General features: G+C 40.7%; 1 protein-coding gene across 1 annotated transcript in view; it reads left to right on the top strand.

Moving 5' to 3' along the window:
- The first annotated feature begins 1,164 nt into the window (after positions 1-1,164).
- Positions 1,165-19,331, top strand: part of ACE2 (angiotensin I converting enzyme 2) — a 37,913-nt gene continuing 19,746 nt past the window's right edge. The window contains exons 1-7 of the mRNA XM_032389615.1: positions 1,165-1,420; positions 7,270-7,428; positions 10,762-10,855; positions 11,501-11,644; positions 13,084-13,196; positions 14,873-14,978; positions 17,458-17,555. Coding sequence (XP_032245506.1) covers positions 1,235-1,420; positions 7,270-7,428; positions 10,762-10,855; positions 11,501-11,644; positions 13,084-13,196; positions 14,873-14,978; positions 17,458-17,555 — 900 coding nt within the window. The 5' untranslated portion in view covers positions 1,165-1,234. The remainder of the gene's footprint in view (positions 1,421-7,269; positions 7,429-10,761; positions 10,856-11,500; positions 11,645-13,083; positions 13,197-14,872; positions 14,979-17,457; positions 17,556-19,331) is intronic.

The following is a 19,331-nucleotide window of genomic DNA, read 5'->3' as shown; positions in this document are numbered from 1 at the left end:
CCGATGCGGGACTCGATCCAGGGACTCCAGGATCATGACCTGAGCCGAAGGCAGTCGCCCAACCAACTGAGCCACCCAGGCGCCCAAAAACTTTTTTTTTAAAAGCTTGGTTACTGCACCTGGACCTGGAAGACTTGTTTTTCTGGGTGAAGAAATATTTTCCCTGGGTGAAGGTTTCATAATCACAGTCAAGCTGGCCCATGAGCGCTACCATTTCAAGTGGCTCCACTCTTTTATCTCTGATATACCTGCACCCTGGGAATGAGGACACTGATCCAGCTCCTGAGACTCTACAGGATAATCACCGAAGTCTCTTTGAATTCTGTGTTGCCATGATCCCATGGTTTTGGATGCCCAGAGCGTGACATGGACACTCTTTGAATTTCACACCATGCAGAGTCATGTTTACTTCCCTGGGACCTCAACTGAGTTTAGAACAGGTAAGTGAGAGGGAAGGAGGCACACAGTGAAGTCGGCCATAGAACCAGTGTTCAACATGGTCATCTGAGAAGTAGAAAGTGAGCCTTTTTAAGTTTACCCAAGCCAGATCAGGTGAGTTAACCTGTGGAGTGGAGTGGAGGGTAGCCTTATACTTTTAAAAAATGGCCAGGGAAATTAAAATTTATCAGAAAAAAAAAATGAATTCCATCAAGACAAGGGCAAAGGCGTTTATTTAGGAGGGGAAAATGTTATCCAAGTAGAGAGAGACTTTCTGTGAATATGAGCTTGAAATAAAAAGAAAGGAGAGATAACTGACTTTCAATGAAATCCCGTCTGGAAAACACGTAAGTACCACTAATACCCCCATGATCTCTAAATCTAGGCTTCTTTGGTCCCTGTAAAATTATAACACCTTCAGTGTATCTTTAACAGCTTTTTGGGAACATATTAACTAAATGTGCAAGTTCTGATCTGGCCATAAAATACTAGGAGAGCTATGATTCTCTAGGATTAATGAATAACATTTGTTTATTTGATTTACTTTAAAAAATCATTCTAAAATCTGTTTATATATCTGTCCTCTCCAGGATGAACTTTATGGTGGTTCAGCAGACTGTTTACTGTTTCTTCTTCTACTACTTCTTCTTCTTCATCTTTTTTTTTTTTTTTTTTTCATCTTTCCTGCTCAGTGCCCAACCCAAGTTCAAAGGCTGATGAGAGAGGAAAAACTCATGAAGAGGTTTTACTCTAGGGAAAGTTGTTCAGTGGATGGGATCTTGGTGCATAGGGAAAGATGTTAGGCTCTTCCTGGCTCCTTCTCAGCCTTGCTGCTCTAACTGCTGCTCAATCCACCACTGAGGATCTGGTCAAGACATTTTTGGAGAAGTTTAACTATGAAGCTGAAGAGCTGTCTTATCAAAGTTCACTTGCTTCTTGGAATTATAACACCAATATTACCGACGAGAATATCCAAAAGATGGTGAGTTTTCATGGCTACCTAGGGGTATTTGTTGCTTCTTAAGGGTTAGATTACTGCCTGTACAACTGAAAAGGGAAATCAAAGAAATGCTCCGAGTTGTGAGATTGGATGTTTGCTTCAGTATTTCTGATTCTGGAGTCCCAGATGACTAAACTTAATTGACCTTGGGGCTCATTTGGAAGCTGTTACAAAATAATTCACTGGTCTCAGTCCAGATTCTTAGAAACCAGTGAACATGCTTTGTAAAGTTGCCACCATAATTCTCATCATAATCAGGGTTTCAAAGCATTTCACGGAAATGCCATAAGTTATTGAGTTAATAATTTTCCCAAGCCTACAATGTCAACAGGAATATCTAAAAACTCTCTGAAATGATACATTAACTGGAAAATGCAATTGGAGGCTTAGTGAAAAAGCTAGCTAGTAATTAAAGTAACCATGGGTCTGGAGACTGGATTTGGGTGTTCCTTCCTTCATTGTCATGGAGCTCTAAGGGACTTCCAAAGGTCACAGAATCCATCCAGAGCCCTCGCAGAAAAACCATAACTAAGCCAGTTTTGACAAATCTCAGAATGCTCTGGGAAAGCAAGATGCTTTGACAAGGGCAAGGATTTAGGAATTTCTTCTCTCACCGATCCCAAAGCTGTGTCCTTACACATTTGTGCTGGAAATTGAGCAACATTACTTAAGAAAAGATTTTGTGACACTTGTATAGCAATACATTCCTTCAAAAATGTAGTTCAGATATTTTTTCAAATGTTGAGTAGGTTGCATGTTTAAATTACTGCCACTCATGGGACAGATCCAACCTGAGACCTACCACCTCATTTGAAATACCCCAAGAGAAGGTTTTCCATTTTTCTAATGCTCAAGGAAATCCTGGAGATTTTGACAGCCCGGTGTGGTCATAGGAGGTCATTTGTTTCTTGTCTCCTATTTTTTGGTCTTACCTTTCCTGATCTCTTTATTGTTGGTTTTTCCTCACTTTTTATTTGATCTCTGTTGGAGGTGGCTACAGTGTACCATGCATTTGTTTTCATTCTCAGCTGAATGGTCCCGTAGGTGCTGGTGAAGGTGTACCAGCTTCATGCCTCAGGACCCTGGAGCCAGACTGCCGAGGTCCGGATCCTGGCTCCAGCACTTTCCAGCTGGGTGAGCTTCAGCTGGTCAATTAACCTCTCTGCACCTTCATTATCTCACCTGTGTAAAAGAGCCTCCCGCTCCTGTCTGCCTTGGAGGGTGGCTGTGAAGCCCGAATTCATACCCAAAGCCCACAGAACGGTGCTCGATGCTTGTGAGCATGGGAGAACAGCACCGTCTTACTGCTCTGAGTGTGGGAGGGAGTTATAACTGCTGAAGAGACATGTAACAGTTCTGCTGAGTGCCCTTTGCTGAGAAGGCACGTTATCGAATGAGACGGAGTGATGGTTGTTGATAGCATCTCTGGATCATTAGGTGTTATTACTTTTGAATTGCAGTGGTTGATGAGAGCCAAGGCCAGAGAGGAAAGGGCATAAATCAAAAGTGTGGCCAAGCTGCAGAAAGCATGGACCCTTTAAAGGAAAGTGAAAATATTAGAATGCAAAAAGGAAGCAGGGGGCCGCCGGCTACGTGCAGGGAGGGTAGTCCGTGGTCAGGAGCCGCTGCTGCTGCTTGGCGTAAGGGCAGGCAGCTGGGTAAAAGAGCATGAAGCTAATTTTGGCTAACTCCTTTGGTTTGGAGCAGTTTCGTGGGGTTTCAGACCTAGTTATAGGACCTGGGGGATAAGGTGAGGTTTTTTTCTTTGCTTTTACTATAGAGAGCTTTTAATGACCGCTTTACTGAGATATAATTTATGCACCATGAACTTCTCCAATTTAAAGTATACGATTCAATGCTTGTTAGTATATTTGCAGAATTGTACAACCTTCACCACCATCTAATTTTAGAACATCTTCATCACTCCAGAAAGAAATCACATGCCTGTCAGTCATCACTCTTCCTCCCAGCTCCTAGCCCTAAGCAACCACTAGTCTACTTTGTGTCTCCATAGGTTTGCCTACTTTGAACATTTCATATAAATGCAATCATACAGTACATGGTCTCTTGTGATTGGCTTCTTTCACTTTGCACATTGTAGCATGTAGCATTACTTCATTCCGTTTTGTTGCCAAATAGTATTCCGTCGTATGATTTTTCTTTATTTTTTATCATAAAAATTTTCAAACATGTATAAAAGAAGAGAGATGAGTATATTGAATTTCCTCATATCCATCGCCCAGTTTACAAATTATTAACACTTTGGCCAATCTTGTTTTAGTTTTCTACTCAACCCCACACTTACTGGAATATTTTGAAGGAAATCCAAAATATGATGTACTTTTATGTGTGTATTTCACCTTCTCGCTCTCAAAGTACTTTTAAAACAACCTTAATAACAGTACCGTGCCAAAAACTTAACAATAACTTCTTAGTATCGTCAAATATCTAGTCAGCATTCAAATGCACCCTATTTCTTTTTCAATTTCAGCTGTTTTGTTTGAATCAAGATCTAACAAGGTCCTCTCCTTCCAATTGTTTTGAATGATGTACTTGAGCTCTCTTTTAATCTACAGAGTCCCTCCCTCACTTTTTTTTTTTGAAATTTATTTGCCGAAGAATTAAATTTTGGGTCCTGTAGAAACTCCCACTTTTTGGACTTGCCGATTGTGCCCCCTAAATATTGCTTAACATGCTCTTTTGTCCCGTGCATTTCCTGTAAATGTATAGATCTAGGGAAGAGGGCAGAGCACTTTTTCTGTAAAAGGCCAGACGGTGAATATTTCGGGCTTTGTGGGCTCTATGGCCTCTGTTCAACTCTGCCGTTGTAGGGCGAAGGCAGCCATAGACAATACATAAATGAGTTTGACTATGTTGTAATAAAATTTATTTACAAAATCAGATGGTGGACAGAGCCCTGATCTAGAGATTTTATCAAACCCAGGTTTCACCCCTGAGTTATTTAATAGGTGTGGAAATAAATTGAATACATAATAAACAGATACCTTCAAAGTACCTATATGCAGTATAATTTAAAAATGTTCTAAGACTGGGCCCTTTTGGGGATTGTGAGTTGTTTCCAGAGGAGACTGAGAACGAAATTGTTCTTGTAATTTGGTATCAAAGTTTTACCAGAAATTTTGCTTGACAGTAAATCATCCTGGATTGGGTGAAGAAGGACAGGGATTTAGAGGTAAGTGGTGGGTTGCATAGACGAGTCTGTGCCATAGACCAAACTCTTCTTTCCATAGCTCACTACTTCCCACTCGTGTGTTACAGAGAAGAACAGAATGTGTTGAATACCATCTATAGTCAATGGTTAGGAGCGTTAGCTTTGGAGGTAAACATATCTGGGTTGGCACTCTGGTTCTTTCAAATTACTAGCTGTGTAACCTAGGAAAAGCTACTTACCCTCTCTGTGCCTCAGTTCCCTCATTTGTGAAGTGGAGACAATCACAGCTACCTCACAAGATTGTGAAGATTAATTGAGAAGTAGTTCCTGAGGGCTTGTATGTGCTCAATAAAGAGAGAAATCATTTTCCATTTTTACTGCCACTATTTTCATCTCTTGTCTGATCCATTGTTGTCATGACCACACACCATTCCCATCATGTCATGTGCCTGCTTGGAGCTCCTAAGTGATTCCCTAGAATTCAAAGAATAATAGTCAAATTCCTTGGCCTGGAAAATGCAGTCCTGCCTGAAGCCCTGCCTTTGGGATTGGTACTAATTATCTGTTGTGTTAAAAACTACCACAAGCTTAACAGCTTAAAATAACACACATTTATTATCCCACAGCTTCGGTGGGTCAGGAGTCCAGGCACAGCTTAGCTGCATCTTCCATTTCTGAGTCTTCTAAAGTTGCAATCAAGGTCCTGGCTAGCACTGTGGTCTCAGCTGAGGCTTGACTGGGGATGAATCCACTTCCAAGCTAATGTGGTTAGTGGTAAGCATCCAGATCCTTGTGTGCTGCTGGACTGAGGTCCTTAGTTTCTTGCAGGATATCAACCAGAGGCCATCCTCAATTCCTCAACACGTGGCCCTTTCCAAAGGGTCATTCACAACATGGCATCTTGCTGCATCAAAGTCAGCAAGGGAGACAAAGTTTAAGCAAGATAAAAATAGGATTCTTTTATAACATAAATATGTACATCCTGTCACTGTTGGTATATGCTACTGGCTAGAAGTGAATCACGGCTCCTGCTCACACTCAAGGGGGAGGAGATCATACAAATGTGTACCACCCGGAGGTAGGGATCATGGGATCCATCTTAGAGTTTATCTACCACAGGATCCAGGATCCAGATGCTGTCAGTTGATTGCCATAACCACTATTTCTCTCAGCCCCTTTATGCAGATATGAATAATGGAGACAGAATGATTTTCTATCTCATGGGAGTAGGAAGATCAAATGAAGTAAATTATTCTACAAAGTACTCTACATCCATCCAACTCCTACCTACTTTAGGGTCTTCTCCATGAGGGCTTGGCCAAATCTAGTTGCCTGCATGAGTCTTTCTTTTCCTATAGCAGAAACTGACCACTCAAAGTTTATACATTATCATATGCTCTTATATTTCATTAATGAAACATTCATGATGCATACCTTATCTGTCTGATAAAACTGTAAGCAACTTAAGGACAAAGAACTTTTTTCTATAAATTATAAAATAACTAACTTTTTTGAATGTTTAGGATGTATCAGATACTGTGGTAAACATTTTATTATTTGTTAATTCTTCTCATCCTTACAACAACCCTTTGAGGTAAGTCCTATTATTACTCTCATTTTACAGATAAGGTAACTGACTCAGAGAAGGTAAGTAATTTGTCTAAAGTCACACAGCTAGTCAGAGGTGTCTGACTACAAGAATGGAGTTCTTTTTTGTTTTTAAGATTTTATTTATTTGTCAGAGAGAGTGCACAAGCAGGGGGAGCGGCAGGCAGAGGGAGAGGAAGATGCAGGCTCCCCGCTGAGCAAGGAGCCCCATGTGGGACTCTATCCCAGGACCCTGGGATCATGACTTGAGCCAAAGGCAGACACTTAACTGACTGAGCCACCCAGGCGTCCCAAGAATGGAGTTCTTACTTGTCTCATATGCTACCTCTTTTATATAGTCTAGAGAAGTACAGTGTACAAAGTAATAGCTCATTTTCATCTTTGATAAATGGAAATGAGTTTGTACATTGAGAAAAGACTGTACTAGAGAAGTCTGGAGATCCACTTGCCTATACTGATGTTCAAGATGGGGGGCAAGTGAGTTCTGGCATCATCACCTGTTTGTTGGTTTCTTTTGCTGTTAGAAAATCACCATGGCTACCAAGTGGCCATATCCTGGGCAACCTTTTTTGGGGAACATAATTTAAGATCAGAATCTCTGGTAAGTCGTGGCACTATGGAGCTCACTGCAAACTGTTCCTCATTTCTTATGGTTCCAATTGTCATGAGGGGCTGTATCCCCATTAAGTTTGCTCTGAGCTTTACTGGGCCCTCCCTTTAGAGCATTCATCCTCAAATCCTTGATTAACTCACCCACGTCATAGTGCTAAGGCCATAAATTCCAGGGCCCCACAATGTGAATTATCTGTGAGAATTCATTTCCAGTTCAGGGGATAGGACCCTTGGGAAAACTAGGCACTGGGCCAGAAAGAGAGAGTGACCAAGAATGGCCTGGTCACTCATAACCTAAGCCTTGACCTTCAGCAAAGTAGAGAACTAAACCACTCAGGAAATATTAGATATTCCACCAGATGTTTTTTGGACGGTATCTTCTGTTCTATCTGTTCAAGCAGTGCCATTCTGACTTCAACTTTATTTTTTGTCATTTCAGAATGATGCTGGGGCCAAATGGTCTGCCTTTTATGAAGAACAGTCCAAGCAAGCCAAAACTTACCCACTAGAAGAAATTCAGGATTCTACAGTCAAGCGTCAATTGCAGACCCTTCAGCACAGTGGGTCATCAGTGCTCTCAGCAGACAAGAGCCAACGAGTATGTGAACATTCTAGCCCTGACCCCAAGAGCTGAAATATTTGGGAAACATTAAACATTAATATCCCCATGGCTGCTTCCTTTATCTGCAAAGATAGTGATGCTGACATTAGAAAGAGCTCTGTGCCTAGGTAGGGTGACCACAGAATTTGTCATCCAAACTGGAATCCTTTTGCAAGTGAAAGAAGTCGCTGGTAATAATTATGTTAGGACACAGAGTTAAACTGGTGTTGTCTGGGCACTGTGTTATATACGCATACCATAGACAGAAGTCACCTTCCTGAGGACCAGGCAGCCTGAAGAATATGCTTAGTCTATGTCAGTCGTGATCAACCGGGGGTGATTTTGCCCCCCAGGGACATTTGATGATATCTGGAGACATTTTTGGTTGTCATAACTGGGGGAGGGGGGCAGCTATTAGCATCTAGTGGGTAGAGGCCAGGGATGGTGCTAAGCATTCTACAATGCACAAGACAGCCCCCAATGGCAAAAAATTATGTGGTGCAAAATGTTAATAGTGCCAAGCTTGAGCAGTCCCGTATGTGGTCCAATTCTTTCCCCCTTTCATTTTTGACTCTTCTCTGCAATGTCTTTAACAAGTGGCTAAGAACCTCAGCTCAGACTGCTTTAGAGGTGGGTGATTCATCTCTTTCCAAGACATCCATTCCATAGGTGGGCCCCCCTAATTGATGGAGATACTCCCTCCACTGAGCATTAAGTGCTTTACCTCCACTTTGTTCTGCCTCCTGGTCCAAATTGCTCTTTCCTACAATAGTTTTTAAATAAATGAAGGCAGCTATATTTTTTTTAAACTAGTTGAGTCCTTTTATTTTAATCTAGGCTAACTATCCTTCACTCTGTCAATTTTCCTCTATACAGTGGTTTCAAGTTTCCTAACCAGTCCTGGCTGCTGTCTTCATTATGTCAGTAACCTTGAACTAAACACTGCACTCTGAGTTGGTTCCGGTCTGCATGAAGGTGCGCAGGAATATGACATTCTGCTTCCTGTGCCCTACATCTATTAAGACAGTCTAGGACTATATTAGGTTTTTGTTTGTGTGGGTTGGGTTTTTTGACAGTCAAATTCCATGTTGGCTCATATCAACATCACTGTCAATGAAGTCTCCAAATCTCTTCCATCAATGTTGCTCTAAAATGATAGCTTTCAAAATTCTGTTCTTAACTAGGTTGTTTGTTCAAATTTAAGAAAGCCTGTATTCGCCCTGTTAAAATAACATCTCTCATCCCATCTCTCTAGCCTGGGAGCCAGCAAATGTTTTTCTGTAAAAGAAAAGATAGTAAATATCTTGGGTTTGGTGGGCCATATAGTCTCTGTCACAATGAGTTAACTCTGCTGTTGCAGCAGGAAATCAGCATAGCTAATACATAAACAAATGAGTGTGGCTGTGTTCCGATAAAACTTTACAAAAACAGGCAGCAGACGGTATTTGGTCTGCAGATCATAGTTTACAGACCCCTGATCTAACCTATTAAAACATTTTTATCTAAAATATTTGACTATTTAACATCAAAGTCTTCTTTCTCAGTTGCTTGTCCTCTGGAACTCTGTTGTAATCCCCATCTATAAAAATAAAAAATTCATGATAAGGACAAAGATAAAACCATATGGCACATATCTTCCTACAAGTTGATATTTATTATTCCACATTCTTTGGATCCAATTATCCAACTCCTTGTTAATCCACTTTATCTTATCCATTCCATGCTTCCCCGTGTTTTTCACAAAGACACCGTGTGAAACCTTGCCCATTGGTCTTTTAGAGCCTAGACAGCTAGATGGAACCTGGACACTGTATTTTTATAAGATCCCAGGTAATTCTAATGTGCAGCTAAAGTTGAAAACCGCTGAAATGCCTGTAAAAGCTTGGAGTGTTTGGGAAGAGAGGAGACTCAAGGATGCATGAGTTCAATGGAGAGGAAGGAGGAGAGATTGAAAAAGCAGGTAGACAAAGAGACCATGAGGAGTTTTGTGCCATGGTAAGGAATTTGGATTGATTCATTTGGACTATGGGATCTTGTTGAAGTGTTAAGCATGGGCTCTATTTCATGTTCTAGGATAATGACTCTTGTAGCAGAATGAAAGAATAATGGAAGAGGGAATAGGAGAAGGGAAACAGAGTCTTTCATCCAGTGCTTCTTAAATCAAATGTGGAAGAGAACCAGTTCCTCCCCTTCCCTTCCCTTCCCTTCCTTTCCCTTCCCTTCCCTAGCCTACCCTTCCCTTCCCCCTCCCTCCCTCCTTTTCTCCCTCTCTTATTCCCTTTCTTCTTTTATTACCAATCCATTGCAGATCAATACTTGGTTTACTTCATTGCTCTCATGCCTAGATGTCATGGGAATATCAAATGGTTTTTAAAAGTTTATAAACATTTATTCTCTTTAAAAAAAAAACATTTATTCTCTTGATTCCTGTACTTATCACAGAATAGAAACAAACCATTTACTGTCTTGCCCTGGTCCACAGACCATACTTTGAGTAGCACTGCTTAACTCTACTACCTTTACTCTCCTTTACCTACAGGGTAAAGTTTAAACTCTTTAGTGTGGCACAGATGGCCCCTTACGACCTGGCTCCTGCTGACCTCTCCATCCTTACATCCCCTACTTCCCTCAGTCAGCATCATTATGCCAGTTTCCTTCAACGTGTCATCACTTCTGGAAAATGCCTGCTCTTTCCCAACCTCCATCCACCTTTTAGCTTCTGCCTTCTCTCTCCTTTTTCTACTTGGCTAATTTGTACCTCTCTTCCAAGACACAGCACTAATGTCCCCTCCTCTCTGAAGCCATCCCTGAATCTCCAAGTTCTTCATTTATCCACTCCCCGCCAGACTGCCACATCACTTTTTCACGACAGTTATACCACTTGTCACTTGGTTATGTAATTATTGATTTCATGGCCCCACTGTCCCATGACTTGAGGACCAGTGACTTGTTCATGTCAGAGTTATCGGAGTGTAGGACATAGTAGATGTTCAGTAAATGTGTACTCAGAGAATGCTGGACAAGACAACAAATGCCCGTCTCCGTGCATGTGTACCTGAGCAACGTCCCCAGAATTTTGGTAGATCTGTTTATTTCAGTCACTCCACATATATTTATTAGGTGTGTCTATCTAAGGTTCTGTGTTAGTTAATACGGGGGAATTTACCAGAGATATTCCTACCCTACATAAAGGAGGATACTTGGCAATGATGGGAACTGCTGTATTTTGAGGGCATAAAAAAATCACATGGTCAAAAGGACATCTTTACCTTAGCATTCCATACAGCACATTTCCCAGTTTAAACATCGTTTATTATGTTTAATTTGCAGTTGAACACAATCCTAAATGCAATGAGCACCATCTACAGTACGGGAAAAGCTTGTAAGCCAAATAATCCACAGGAGTGCTTATTACTTGAGCCAGGTAGGTTATTAATTTTGAGAAATGATTATGAAATTTAATTTTTTTACTCTCAAGTTTTAAGGATTTTATTTATTTGTTTGTTTATTTGAGGGAAAGAGAGAGAGAGCATGTGCCTGTGCGTGGGGTTTTGGGGCAGTGGGAGAGGGAGAGAGGGAGAATCTCAAGCAGACTCCGCGCTCAGCCCAGAACCCTACACGGGGCTCGATCCCATGACCCCAACGTCATGACCTGAGCCAAAATCAAGAGGTGGATGCTTAATGCTTACCTGACTGAGATTGGCACTGGATGATAACATTGTGCCTTTCAAATGGATAATCCAAAGATGATAAGATTCCAAATAGGTGTTGCAACACATAGATGAACTTTTAATTTATAACAAAACTTCAGGGTAAATTTTGTCACATTCCAAGGAATTTAATTAAGTTAGTAGCTAAATGATTTCAATGGTTTATTTTCTCTGCAGAAATATTTTGAAACTATAACAAGGATGAAGAAATTGATAAAATCGTGAGATTTCATTTAATAACCTTATCACCTTGATGTCTGCCAGCCTTACTTTTAATTATTTAAAGCTCATATAATTGTTTGCAAATAAAAATATTAGAAATGCATGTTGATTTCCTATTGGGTGCTTTGCAATGACAGGTTTGGATGACATAATGGCAAACAGCAGAGACTACAATGAGAGGCTCTGGGCCTGGGAAGGCTGGAGGTCTGAGGTTGGCAAGCAGCTGAGGCCATTATATGAAGAGTATGTGGCCCTGAAAAATGAGATGGCAAGAGCCAACAGTAAGTTTGCCGGTCTAAAGAGGTCCTGAAGCCCTCTATGGGGCTGTGGGCTATTTCTCATGAATTACCAAGGCTGCCCTTTGATAGAAGAAGTATCCCTGAATTAATGATCATCTGCTGAACAAATTCAGGTTATGTGTCTCAAAGAAGAAACTACTAGGGAATAGGGAATGGTGCACTGACATTCTACAGTTTAAAGAGCTCAGAAATGAGACTGAACTACAGGGTGTCAAACAAATCAGTTGTCTGGGGATGTATCAGGAACCTGAGGTAGCCTGGGGATTGAGTAGGGATTCTGGTTCTTAGACAGGATGGGAGACAGAGACACTGTCTCTCACCTAAACTCCTATCTGGCCACAGTTTATTCTCAAAGGCCATTTGTGTCTTTAACTCAAGATGGTGTCCCAGAAAGAAAATAAAATCAGATTAATTTAGGCTGGAAATCCATTCTGTTCTGCAGTTGTCATTATAACTCAGATCGTGTGGTCATAAAACTCTTAACATGGGGCAGAATTTCCATATCTCCTAACTTATTCTCCTGCCTGAATAATGAGCTGAAGCTAATGGCATTATGAGTAACTTTATGCTTTGGTGATTCACTGCCCCCTGGGGTTGAGGAAGGAAGAAATTTTTTTTTTCATCTGTTGTTTCTAAATGTCTTTCACTGCCACTTAAACTGATATTCTCAAGCCACAGGCAAACTGGAGACAGTAGCTCATCCCCATATCCTTCCATCCAAAGAGTTCGTTCTCTCTTCCTTCTGATCACCCATTGCCAGTGTGCGTGTAAAAGTAAACATTATCAGAACAGATTTGCAAATGTTATCGGCTAACATCCTACTGCAAGCTTGTGTTTGCTGACGCAGAGATGCTACATGAAGCGCAGAGAAATGTTCTGTGCCGACATGGAATTTGCAAACAGACACAGGCCCCCCGTGGCAAGGTCTCAGATGAGTTAGATGTGAAAATATAAGGCCCTGAACAAAAGGAGAATTTAAAAACTCAAATCCAATCACATGGTGGAAAGCCAAAGATACAAACTGAAGTCTGGAGAAGGCAGAGACCGAGGGTTAGGGGACTCGCAGTGTGCCTTTGCCCCTTACCAGTGGGGTAACCCTGGACAAATGATTTCACTGTCTAAGAACAGCCTGCTAATCTGCATGGTGGGGACTTTGATAATGTCACTCTTGTAGAGTTTTTGTGCTTATTAGATGAGATAATGCGTTAAAATTTCTGGCAGAGAGCAAGTGCTTGACAGACACTAGCTAGCATTATTATTCGTTTCAGCCCTTTGAGGGATATTGCCCTATCACTTAGAAGGGCAGTAAAAATGTGACAGATCTTTGGCTTTTTTAACCTCCCAGCAAGGTTATTCGATATATACAGTGCCTCATCTCTTTCTTTCCCTTACGTTCTCTTACTTCTCCTTTTTAAAAACAGATTATGAGGACTATGGGGATTATTGGAGAGGAGATTATGAAGAGGAGTGGACAAATGGCTATAACTATAGCCGCGACCAGTTGATTAAAGATGTGGAACAGACCTTCACCCAGGTAAGCAGGGGACCGATGTAGGGCAGTGCACGGGAGGAAGGGGCAATGACCAAAAGCATTCTGGCTTGTTCTTACCACACTCGTCAGCTATTCCCAGGCCTCAGAGTTATGGAATATTAGAGCTTGAAAAGATTTTAAAGAATAATAGGGCAACCGCTATGGATGATCAGAACTGCTCTGCTTTCCTCCCCTTTTCAGCCACTGAACTCACCAGCAATTACCAAGAGCAAGATTATAAGAAGGAAAGATTACAGGGAGGAATGGTCTTTTAGATTATAAGAAGGAATAGTTTTTGTGAACTACCTGGGACCCACACTGTCTTACTTTGTTAGCAGAGCTGTAGGTTTTGCTTCCTTCCTCAGGACAACTAATATTGTTGTTTCCTTACCTTCGACTAAGGAAGTCTTTATAAGGAAAGGAGAGTATCCCATGGACTCTTCTCAGTGTCTCCCTGTTTCTTCATTTTGATTCCCACATCTCCCGCTTATCCCTGTGCCTTCAAACTTCTTATGTAGACCGACTCTGTCATAGCCTTAGTTAGGCAGAGCCATCAAAAATGGAAGTTGGAGAGGGGCGCCTGGGTGGCTCAGTCGGTTAAGTGACCGCCTTCGGCTCAGGTCATGATCCCAGGGTCCTGGGATGGAGCCCCTCGTTGGGCTCCCCACTCAGTGGGGAGTCTGTTCGTCTTTCTCCCTCTCCCTCTGTCCCCACCCCTCCTCCCCGGCCGCTCGTGCTCTGTCTCTCTCAAATAAATAAATAAATAATCTTAAAAAAAACCTCACCACACACACACCAGAATGGTTTTGGTTAAAATGGCGCGGCTGCTGGGGAAAGCGGTTTGGCGGTTTCTTAAAAAGTTAAACATGCACTTATCATATGGCTAAGGTATTCCACTCTTAGGTATCTATATGAGAGAAATGAAAATATAGATCCATACAAAGACTCACACATGCAAGTTCATAGAAGCATTATTCATAATAGCCCCAAACTGGGAACAACCTAGTTGTCCTTAACTGGTGAGTTGTATCCATGAGATACTAAATGAAGCACACTCAGATGTATTCATACAATGAAACACTACTCAGTAATAAAAAGAATGAACTACTGATACATCAGTAACATGGGTGAACCTAAAAATCATGCTGAGTGAAAGAAGCCAGATACAAAAGGTCACATACTTTATGATTTCATTTATGTGAAATTTCCAGGATAGACAAAATTGTAGAAATAGAAATCAGTTCAGTGATGACCTGGGGCTGGGGGTGGGACTGGAATTGACTGCAAATGGGGACAAGAGTTTTGTCCAACAGTATAAATTTACTAAAACTCATGAAACTGTACATTTAAAAATGGGTGAATTTTATGGGCTGTAAATGTACTTCAATTTAAAGACAAAGGAAGTAGGTAACATCTTTAAAATGAATATTTTTTGCATCTGCTTTCATTTTGGGACCTGTATTCCTCCAGGTGTGTTAATTGTTTTAAGCAGTAAAGCTAGTCATCATTAATATCTGGGAAGAAGAGATGCTTTCAAACTCTCCAGAGTATTTGAGAGGAGAGGAAATTAGAATTTAGGGAAATTCTACTTGTCTAAAGAGGCTCCTATCTTTAGTGTTGGGGATTGGAAATTGGAGTAGACTGCTCTTGGTCTTAAATTTTCTTCCTGGGCCTTTCAGATTCAACCATTGTATCAACATCTTCATGCTTATGTGAGGGCAAAGCTGATGGACACCTACCCTTCCCATATCAGCCCAACTGGATGCCTCCCGGCCCATTTGCTTGGTAAGAAACTCCAGGAACTCTTTGTGTAGTTTGTTCTTTGTTATTTCCACCAATAACCTTTTTTTTTTTTCTGAATGAGGCCCAACATAAAACTTTTGGAAAATTTTGTGAATGAAGTTAGTAACATTATCGAAATCACATTTTGCCAGCACTTTCTTCGACATAAAAGCCATTTAAAATTGTTCTCTATTGCATTACTTTATTTTACACATAAAGGGTTATTATGTTGGCCACAGTCCAAAGGATAAAGGGGTTATTTAAGATAACTAGAGAAAGAACTCCAAGTTCAAATGAGAGTAGAAATGGGGAAAATAAGTTTTATAATTTAAATTGATTGGCTAAGCTCTTGAGGTGGAGTTTGGCATTTTAGTATTATATTGTCAGAGGAATGAAGCTTGGTAGGCTGGGGGTGGTCAGGGGTGAGAGAAAGGCTTTCTAGAATTAAGGTATAGCTTGAGTGAAAGTTTCATAAGTTTATTCTAAACTGCACCAATTACTTTCACTGCAAAGTATGTGCTTTGGAATTATATGGGTTTTGAATGAAGTCTTTGCCATGAAGACAAATGCCTAGCTTAAGAGGAGACTCAGTCTTCCAAGAACTTTCTATCCTGCCACAGAGCCTTTATAGACCATGAAAGTCCTGGGGCCCTTTACTGAATTGCCTAATTCCCTTCCAGAGAGTGGCCATCCTTCCTTCCCCTCTACCACTCCCTAGAAGCTGAGGCCAAATAAGATATACATGTTTGGAAAGTTCCTGTCATGCATACATAGCATTCCTACCAAGCTAAGTTGCTGGTGGCTAATTCTTCTCAAGAGCCAAAGCTCTCTCTCAGCAGGAGAGAATATGGACAAAGGAACTGTGGAGACTTTTATTCCAAGGCAATATATAAATACTCTCTACAATGTCTTTGGTAGGCTTTCTTTAGTAATTCAGTTTCTGCTTAAACCTATCTGGTGTGATGTGGCTCTTTCTTCCTTCCAAGGTAGGCTAATCTATTGCTACGTGGCACCAATTATAAGCAAGTTCTACCTTATGTGGGACTGAATCAACACCCCTCTAATGCCTTGCATTCATTACATCTAATTCCATGATATGAGGTTACCCAGAATATGTCCATTCTTCTTCTGTAAGATGGCCTTCTGGATCTTTTAAACAACCATTGTATAAGGCACAACATAGTACTTGGCACAAGAGTATGTAATCAATATATTTTAGAGGGTATTATTGTTACCATCATGTATACACTCTTTGCTTCTTTCCAGTGAAATATCCTACACAGATTTTTAGCCATTCCTTAAAATCTCAATTTTCTAATTGTTCTCCTTTGGACAAGCTAGCCTTTGTTGATGTCTCTCTTCAAATACCATGCTCAGAACTGAACCATTACTCCAGATGAGGTTTGGCCAATATAGAGCAAAAATGGTACCATGCCTTCCTTTGTTCTAGACACTATAATTCCACTTATTTACCTTAAGATCACATTTGTGTTTTGGAAGCCATGTCACACTGTCTCTTGGGTCCCTTTTGGTCTTTTACATGTAGGCTATGTTTCAGCCTGAAGTCACTTATCACATATTTTTATAGTGGATACATCTTCCTTTAAAATTTAAGCAGAGGGGCACTCAGTCAGTTAAGTGTCTGCCTTCGGCTCAGGTCATGATCCCAGGGCTCCCTGCTCAGTGAGGAGTCTGCTTCTCCTTTTCCCTCTGCCCCTCCTCCCTGCTTGTGCTCATTCTCTCTCAAATAAATAAATAAAATCTTTAAAAATAAATAAATAAAATGTAAGCATAGGCCTCTATTAGGCCTTACCTCTACTGAATTTTATTGTTTAAAACATGAGTTCATTGGAATATTCTTCATGTAGTTATGTTGCCCCATTCCTTTGGTGCCAACATCCTGGTCTTGCTATTAGATTGACTTTTTCTAGATCCATCTTGCCTTTTAGGGTCTCTGGCCTTGGAATCCAATTTAGCATTTGTTTGAGATGTTTGAAAAATTACCCAATTAAGTGTAATACTATAGTATACTGATAAAAGTGGAACTTTGTTACTAGTTAGTAGAGATTCCTGGATGATGATCCTATATGATCTCTCTTGAGTCCAATATTAGGAATTACTAATAGTCTAACTGGCAATATTTTGTTCCATGGATGGTAGATTATATAAATCTGTTTCTAATCTATAGTAGCTATGATGTTCCATATATTTAATAAATTGTGCCTTTGAATTGTAATTCAAAATGGGAGAAACAGGGATAATCTCCTGCCATTTTAACCTTTTAGAGGAGATAGTAAAAGAAGGGAGTGTTGAAAATTGTAAATAAGAGAACAGAAAAAGAGGTAATGAAAAGAAACTAGATTAAATTTAGAATACTGTGTGGCCTATTTACCGATCCTAACTTATGCACTGTGTAAAATCAGGTCTATGCTTCTGCTGCCTTTGCTATGTATTAACAAAATCTTTTTTTTTTTTTAAATAGGCGATATGTGGGGTAGATTTTGGACAAACCTGTACCCTCTGACAGTCCCCTTCAGACAGAAACCAAACATAGATGTTACTGATGCAATGGTGAACCAGGTAGGAAGAGGCCTTAAAAACCAAATCTAAATCCTCAACTTCATTTCTTTTTCTGCCACTCTTCTTTCCTTTTCTTTTGCATGTAAAACCATGTAAATAAAAAAATGTTAAGCTAATTTAAATGTATTTCTTGGGGGGGCCTGGGTGACTCAGTCGGTTAAGCATCTGCCTCTTGGTTTCAGCTCAGGTCATGATCTCAGTCTGTTTGAGATTCTTTCCTCCTCCCTCTCTCTTGCCTTCTGGCCCTTTCCACGCTGGTGCATGTGCACACACACACTCTCTCTCTCAAATAAATAAATAAATAAATAAATAAAATCTTAAAAAATAATAAATATATTTCTGATGTAGCTCTCTTTTCATGGAAAAGTAATTTACAGTGTCAGTGACATCAAGTACCTTGAATGATAAGTATGGTATTGATCTTGCTGAGAGATACTAAAAATGGAGATGACCTGAGTTTTCCATCAAGCGGTAAGATGTGGAATTATCGACTGGTTGGCATTACTCTTTCCAGAGTTAGTCGCCACTAAGTAATCAGTCTGTAGTCTCTCTGAACAGAAAAAATGATATCATTAGAAGATTTTTAAAAAATCGTTATTGTTAAAAATACTATAGGAATCTTTAAAATAATTTTTATATTACTTTTTGTTACCATCCTTGCGTAATTGTTTAAATTCACCGTGTTCCCTACCATGGGTGAAGTCATGTTATAATTATATGTTTTTCTTTATTCAGCTGATAGTCTACATTTTTCGGGTACAATGTATGGTCATACTTCTCTTGGCTGTATAAAATGTCTTCAGAGAGTTGCACCATGATTTCCTTCCCTATAAGCAGCCATGCAGTGAACATCTTCCCATATATAACATGCTCCTGGGGAAAGGCCACAGCAAAATAAAAACGTGAAGCTGCAAGGGCCTCCAAACTCCCGAAGCTGTGCTCGGCCTGGTTTCACAGTTGAGGAGCAGCAGAAGTTCATTTGCACATAGCTCCTCAGCCTGTTTCCGGTGTTAGTACACGCACCATCTCTCCTAAGGTCGTCTTGACAACACACTTACGAGACTGTCAGGATAAGGATGGTGATGGATCCGTGTTGTAGGTGAGGAAACTAAGGCCTGGGTAAATGTCTTGCCCGAAGTCACAAAGACAATCAGTGGCAACAAAGGTTTGACCTCAAAAGTCCTAATATTTCCAGTCTCATTTTCCATTCGTTCCTTCTGCATTTAACAGACGTTAACTGTGCTTACTAGCCTGCGCTGTTTTGGTATACAGATATTCTTTCTGCTTGAGAATGCCATACCTACTAATACCAATATTGCCTTTAAAGGGCAATAATAAAAAACATCCCCAGTGTCACATCCTGTGTCATATCCCTGAGGCGATAGAGGAGAAAAACCAGACTTGACTGGTCTTTGAGATCAGAGGAAGTTTTCTGTGTCACCAGAAGTGATTTATGAATTATCTGTCACCTGCACAAACTTAGTTTTGTGGTCCTTTTCCCCAAAGAAGCCCTGATCAGCTCCCAGAAGAGTTTGCTGGATGGCAGACACCTACTGCTGCCCCTTTCCAGTTCCAGAACATTCTGAAACTTTAGATTCCCATACGGACTATGAAGCCAAGGCCCAGCTACTTACTGGCTACTGGGTCACACGCAGGCCTTTTGGGTTCCAAAAGTCCATGACTTTGTCTGCACCTTATTGTTTGTGTCTTCCACTGAGCCTAACACCAGGGCCTCCCCCCCTTGAAGGAGCTTGATCAAGGATTGTTGGCTTGAGT

Source organism: Phoca vitulina, unplaced genomic scaffold, assembly GCF_004348235.1.
Source record: "Phoca vitulina isolate PV1807 unplaced genomic scaffold, GSC_HSeal_1.0 scaffold55, whole genome shotgun sequence".
Taxonomy (NCBI): domain Eukaryota; kingdom Metazoa; phylum Chordata; class Mammalia; order Carnivora; family Phocidae; genus Phoca; species Phoca vitulina.
The sequence above is the reverse complement of the archived record's forward strand: the minus strand, read 5'-3'. Positions and strand labels throughout refer to the sequence as shown.